This window comes from Mangifera indica, chromosome 18, assembly GCF_011075055.1.
Source record: "Mangifera indica cultivar Alphonso chromosome 18, CATAS_Mindica_2.1, whole genome shotgun sequence".
Taxonomy (NCBI): domain Eukaryota; kingdom Viridiplantae; phylum Streptophyta; class Magnoliopsida; order Sapindales; family Anacardiaceae; genus Mangifera; species Mangifera indica.
The window spans coordinates 7800893-7808548 of record NC_058154.1 but is presented as its reverse complement, the minus strand read 5'-3'; the positions used below and the strand labels follow the sequence as shown (position 1 = coordinate 7808548).

Genomic DNA, 7656 nt, shown 5'->3' with positions numbered 1-7656 from the left:
TTGTTTATGGAAATGGGTCAGATTCCAACCTCTGTTTAAACCTCAATTGATTTGATAGATTTTGTATTTACGTCTAAGCAATTTGCAATCCTGGCTGTTTTTGCTTAAAAGCAAAGCTCCAAACTAGCTACATTCCTTCTCAAATAAGACATGGCAAACCCATTAAAAAATGACATTAACCTTGTTGTTCCAATTGTTCGTGATTATATAATTAAATAATTTTAAATTAAAAATAAAATAATATTAATATTATATATATATATATATTATTATTTATGTATAAAATTATATCCATAAGTTTTATATATATAGTTTTACTGTTAATTTATTAAAAGAAATTTATTTAAAGTATTGTATTTGTATTTATATATTAACCGTTTTAAGCTTTTTGTTTACCTTATGAGAATATTTTTCATCTATATGATAAGTATTATTTTATGCTAATCAGCTCAAATAATAATGATTAATAATTAACTATAACAACTACGACTAAACATATCTCTTATCTGTTAATCATTAAGGAGAGTAACTTGACCTTCAACTTTGATCTGATGTAGTGAGAATGAGTTTATAAAGGAGTAACTCTCCTCAACATATATGAGGTGATTTTCCTCTTCTCTTCCACCATGTCTAAAGGGAAAACTGTCATTTCTTTATTGATTAAGATCATGTTTTTAATGCATATATTCCATTTTAGTTAAATTAGAATATAAATAAACTATTAAAATCTTATTTGAGTTAGAAATATTAAAAAATTGCTATTCGTATGTAATTTGTTCTCGTTGTCCTATAAATATAAGGACTAATACAAAGAGAGAATAGAAAGGCAAGATGGCATACAAGAGGCAATGCTACTATTCTCACTTAGAGGATATTTTGTGTTATAACATCAATTAATAACACACTATTGACATAGGTTTTTTTACCATCAGATCAAATCACATTCAAACTTCCCTTTTATTCTTATCTTCTTTGTGTTTGATTCATCTTATATTGTAGTGGATATTGAAGTTTATTAGAGGATCCTTAACTTTGTTACTTTGGTCTTTTTGGCTCAAGACTTTGAATTGTGTACATTAGTTGGTGATAATAAACTTTATCAACATTTTGGTATTGGAAGAAGGATAAAATCTCTTCTTACCTCACTATCATATATGTTAAGCATTTGTTAACCACTAGTGCACCTAAGGGTCTAAGTTGATCAAGCTCGAGCTTGAGCCACTTAAGTTTACCTTCCAAGTTGAGTTCAAGCTTAAAGATGATTAGCTCAATACTTGGTTTGAGTAAAATATCAATAAACCTCAAATAATTTAAAAATTTTACCCTTACACCCTTAAAATCTTATTTTGTACTCCAAATATATGGATAATTGATAAATATATTAGTTATGAGATCAAAATGTAATAATGTGAATATTATATGGTAAAAATATAACTTTAAGTGGAGCTTGAGCCAAACTTGAGTAAACTAAACGTGTCTCGAGCTTGAGGTCCTTAAGCTTGATACATGACTCTCAAAGTTGAGTTGCTCATCATCTTATTAGTTGGTTATGATATTCCTTTGACCAACAAATAGAAGAAAGTATTATTAGAGGACCACAAATATAGCAAGAAAAGAAGTGTTTAAAGTGTGAGAGATCTAAGTCGAACTTTCTCCTTTTATAGCCAAACGAGGTACAAACGAGACAACTCTTAGTCATTCAATGCAATCCATAAACACATGTCACCCATCGTGTGATGTAGTGCACATCCAATCACATTTTGTGAAAAGTGAAACAACAAGATTAATACATAACTCAAAACGTATAGAGCCATCATTATACCTAAGATGCTCTTATCATAAAGATATTGTAATATAGTGATTGAAGTTCTTAAAGTCCTTCTAACACTTCAAGAACTAAGGGGCTCAATTGTTATATAGTATTCTCCTACCTATAGTATGTCTTCCTGAGAAGCATCTCTTCAAGGAGATATATACAAGGACTTACGACAAGCAACCAACCAAAAGACCAACAATCAAGGAATATCTCCTTTCCACTTAATGATAAGAAATATGGGCAAACTTTCCAATTCGAGGTAACAGGAAGACCTCCACTTGAGAATATTTTAATTAAGAATCTCTCAAAAAGATTTTTCCATTCTCTTATGTGACAATTAGAAAAAACTATTTTCTCCTTCTTAAACAAGAATAAATCCTTATAATCATATTTAATTAGGAATCGTCTTATTATCCTCTTTGATTATAACTTCTACTTTTAAGGCTTACATATATAAAAGACCAGATAGAGAGATAGAGATACACATACATATACTATCTCTTGTATATTCATCCTCTGTAGGAGATATTACACCTTGGATATAGATATTCTGATCATTGGGTCAAACCAAATTAAAAATCTTGTGTTCATTTTTTATTTATTTTAATTCATATCTCATCATAGTAGACTTCAAGGCCTTCTCAAAGTCTCATCTTTGTTATTATAATTTAACTTAAACAAGAACCTGAACGTATATCAGTTGGTAATGAGAAATCTCATTAATATAAATAAAAGAATATAAAAGTTTGACTTAATAAATACATAATAGATTCAAGGCCTTCTCAAACTTTCATCTTTGTTATTATAATTTAACTTAAGCAATAACCTGAATGTATATCAGTTAATAATGAGAAATCTCATCAATATAAATGAATGAATATAAAAATTTGACTTAATAAATACATAATAGATGAAGTTGAATGACAACATAATTCTTCCCTAAAAACGTATATAGCACGGAAACGAAAACGCAGAAAAACATATAAATATGAAAAATTTAAAGATATTTTATAAATATCAAATTTTATTTTAAAAAAATATAGCAACCAATATTTCTTTAATAAAAATACATCAACTTTTTAGAAACAATAAGATATGCATTCAACCAGTTTGGTTTATCAACTTACAATCAAATAAAATGGTGTATATTAAATTAACAACTATTGAACACTGAACCAATAACATAGTCTATCAATTGACAACTATAGTAAAGAAAGAAATAGTATGCAACTTAATCCAAAGCTGATTCAGAACAACATCAACTCATCAAAATAATAACTAACAACTTAGAGTGAGTTAAACTAATTTAAAATTTAGATAATTTGTTTGAACTTGAAAGTGAAACAAAGCAAATTAAGTCATGCAAAGTACAAGTTACAAGTTAAGAATGATACTTGGATTAGAAAGTATAAGATAGCAAGTTCATCAAGAGTTTGAGATGTCGAAGAGAAGATGATTTTCTATCATTGATGCACTGTCGATGATGAAAAAATTTGTGTTTGATGAAGCCAATTTTTCAAGCATCCACCAACAGTTAGAAAAATTGGAGATGGAGAGGAGATGAGTTTTAAAATATCGGAGAGGAGAGTAGCTTGAGATGTCAAAGAGGAGGGGAGACAAAATTATAGTTAGAATTCAAAATTATGGAGAGTGAACTATGAAATCAATTTTTAATCAATTAAAAATAAGTTTTTTTTTTTTCCTGAAATATGTTTCAAATTTTTTATATTTCTGAAAAGTCTCTAAAATGTTTCATACCAATTTCAGGATATTTTGGAAACAGAAACGTTTTTTGTGCTTCCTAGCTAGTTAAAAATAGTTTTATAGAATTTTTTATAACAACTCCACCATTGGAAAAATGTCTAAACTCAATAGACCAAAGAATGAAAAGAATCAATAGTTGATGATTAACATTTAGTAGTGACTGATTAATAAGTTTAGTTGCAAGTTATAATAATAATAATTAAAAGACCCCACCAATTTTCTAGCACCGGAAAACAAAGACTTCCCACCCACCACCTCAACCTTCTTCTTCTTCACCCCGGCCCTCTTAGAAAAAAAAAAAAAAAAACCTTCTTCTTCTCCCTCCTCTGAGTATTTCTCAAGTTATGTACCCTTTTAATTCAATGAAGAAGATAAATTTTATCCTCAGAAAATGCAAGAGTTTGTCGAGGCAACTGGGGCGATCTTCTTCCTACAGCAGCTTGAGGTCCAAATCCACCAAAGATCATGAACCATGGAGCCGCCATGACCATCATCATCAGCTTCAACAAGATGAGAACTGCGTAACCATTTTTGTTGGGAGCACGAGGAAACGGTACGTTATTAGTTCTAAATACTTAAATCATCCGTTGTTAAATGCTCTAACGGAGAAATCGAAGCAAAAAAATGGAGAGTTGATTTTGGTGAAGTGTGAAGTTGTCCTCTTTGATCATCTTCTTTGGATGCTTGAGAATTCCGAACCCAATCTCATCCTCGATTCTTTGGAGGAACTTGCTAGTCTCTATGCACTTTGATTTTTAATTTTTAATTTTCAATTTTAATCTTTTGCATGAATTCATTATATATGCATGTAAAAGGTGGCTATAAATTGCTCACCTTTCGATCCATCTAGTCAAGAAAATTAATCTTTGATCATATGTTAAAAGTAATCTTTTTTATTTTTTGTTTTTATATTGTAAAATTTAAAGATCTTGTTCTAAAGCATTGTTTTATGTATTAGATCTAGTAGTTTATGTGATTAATTCACCAAAATCAATAAAATTATGTGTACAAATAATGACGTGTCATAATATGATTTAATATTATTTTATCTTTAATTTACAACTATCCAATTATATGATGATATATCATTATTTATACATAAAAATTTTGTATATAATATTACTCTTCTTGAGATTTTGATGTTTAATTTCACAAAGAAAATTTATAATATCAAAGTCTTATTATTATTTGTAAATCATTCAAAATTTTAAACTTTTTTATGGGTGAAATGACATTAATAATAATGGAAATATTTTTATTTTTATTTTTATTCTTGTTGGAGTGATATATAAATAATTAGAATTTTTATTTCTATTTTTAATTTCTCTATTGCAAAATTAATGTATTTGCGTATTTATGCTTAAATTTTCAAGTTTATAATGGGTAAATTTATGTTAAAATTTTTAGATCGACGAAGAAAAATGAATATGAATTTTATAATTATTTTTGTTGATCATATTAATAGCAAAATATTTATTTAGGGAAAAAAATATTAAGGTGAAATGTATCTATGAGTGATGTAAGTCACATAAGATGATATGATGTAATTATAGAATAATATTATGTATACATATTTTTTATATATAATATAAATATACAGATAATGTGTCATCATATGATTAAATATTATTTTTATTTTTAATTTAAAATTATTCAATCACATTATGACACATTATCTATATACAAAAAATATATACATATAATTATATTGATAATTATAATATGATTAGATGAATAATATATATTATGTTATTATTATTTAATTTAGATTCAAGAAATTAAGGTAAAAATAAATTGTAATAACATCTACTCCACTAAGTATCATATCAATGTTAAAATTTTACCATTATTTATATGTTTTTATTTTTAATATTATGAATTTTTATTCAATAAATATATATATATATATTTCAATAATACTATGTACATAATTTTTTTATACAGTTTTATGTATAAATAATGATGTGTCATCATGTGATTGAATGTTATTTTATCTTTAATTTTTAACTGTTCGATCATATAATAATATGTTGTTATTTGTTATAAAATTAAATACAAATTCATAGAGCAAACATTACCAATCAAAGAATACAAGAGAGAACTAATGTGCTTTAATGACTATTTTTCGCTATGGATTGATAAAACGACAAATTTTTTATTTTTAAATTTAAAAAAGATATTTTTTACCTATTTATCAAAATTAATATTGAGTTTTAATAATTAAAAAGTATTTATATTATTTTATATAAATGTTATAATAGGAGTATAATAAACTGCATTTTATATATAAGATTTAAAATATTATAATAACATTTATATTGAATTGAATTGTGAATAATATTTTAACTATACAAAAGTTACTTTTTAAAACTTACATAGGACAAATAGATATTTCTCTATCTTATTTTGAAAATTACACATTCACCTTATATATTTTAAAAATATGTTATAATCTCAATAATTTGAAGTATGACATTTATATCCTAATTTATTGTATCTTTAGGAGTGTAATTAACATTTTTTGAAACTAATTAGGGGAATATTGAAATTTTAAAAAACTCAAAAACACCCCTAATTTCTTTAATTTCCAAAATATCCCTAAAATATTTTTGACCATCACTAATGTTTTCAAAAATTAGAGTTCACCTTTCAAATATATAATTATACGTTAGCAACAACTTAATCTATAATTATACTTATAAATTTTATTTAAAATTAATAGAAATTAGGACATAAAATCATTTAATAAAATTTTAAGAGTAAAATGTTATTTAATTGGAAGACTTTTTGTCTTTTCAATAATTTTATAAAAAAACTAAAATAATTTTTTAATTAATTTACCTTATAAATAAGAAAATGATTTTTTTTCCAAACTTAAATAATGAAAATATGTTATTCTATCAAACATTTTGGTGGAAAATAATCATTTGGCCTTGACTAAATTGTCAAAACATATTATTAAATGCTAGACTATCTAGCCTACTATAGTGTCACATTATTATCGGTAAGATAATATTTTATTGTTTCTAAGAATATAATTGACAAGAGGAATATTACGTATTTATATTTTTTATATATAATTTAAATATATAAATAATATGTCATCACATAATTGAATATTATTTTATTTTTAATTTAATATCATTTATTCACACATTATTTATATATTCAAATTATATACGAAAAATGAATACTCATAATTTTGTTGAATTGATAAGCATTGGATTTTAAAATTGAATTTGTAGTTAAAATAAAACCTGCACATTTTAAAAAGTGTGATTGTTGAATTGTGAATATTTGTCCAAACCTATATATTCATAATAAAGGCTACACATTTTAAAGATAAGATTCATTGTTGTATTTATTTTTATTTTTAAATTTTATTGTTGAAAAGATGCACATATCATATAACCATGCATATTTTATTATCAATTTATAATTGTTTCATTAAGTGAAAAATATCATCAAATAACTATTCAAATAATTAAAAGAGTATGAATTTAAATCTCTTTTAACAACATATCAAGATCGAAATTTTAACTTATCTAGTTTACTGATTGTAAAATTAGTCATTGAACATAGAATTTATCTTATCAAGTATGATTGATTCAATCTTATAAAAGTGATAATCCAATTCAAATAGAATTCCCCATTACCAAAAACTATACAAATAATTAGACAAATTTCTTGTTTTGGTGAACTCAATAGGATCCAAACACTAAAATACTCGTTTACAAGGGTAAAAATATTACATTTTACTTTGTAATTTACAGACTTTCCACTCATGATCTTCTCTCCTGTATTTATTGAAACTTCATTAAATTACCATGGAACAATCATTTGGAATAAAATTCCTTCCTTTTTACCTATTCATAAAATTCCAAATACCATAAAACACACACAAAGTTGCGACTCTGCTGCTTAAATGGCCTCTTTTTTTTTTTTTTTTTTATGGGGGGGGTGTCGTGTGTGGCTGTAAATGGCCTCTTAAAGGCACCATGAAAATTCTACAGAACAGAACATTTGTCTTCCTATCTTAACTTGAGTAAACTAAGCAGCTAACTTAGAGATCCAAA

At 25.4% G+C, this 7656-nt stretch overlaps 1 protein-coding gene across 1 annotated transcript; it reads left to right on the top strand.

The window, feature by feature from the left end:
- Positions 1-3800: 3800 nt before the first annotated feature.
- LOC123202400 (auxin-responsive protein SAUR78) lies at positions 3801-4595 on the top strand. Its single transcript, XM_044618320.1, has one exon. The coding sequence runs from the start codon at positions 3925-3927 to the stop codon at positions 4330-4332; it is 408 nt and encodes a 135-aa protein (XP_044474255.1). The 5' UTR covers positions 3801-3924; the 3' UTR covers positions 4333-4595.
- Positions 4596-7656: the final 3061 nt, after the last annotated feature.

What these genes read in the sequence shown, in the direction of transcription:
- LOC123202400 (XM_044618320.1), top strand. Translation starts at nt 3,925, where the DNA reads ATGTACCCTTTTAATTCAATGAAGAAGATAAATTTTATCCTCAGAAAA.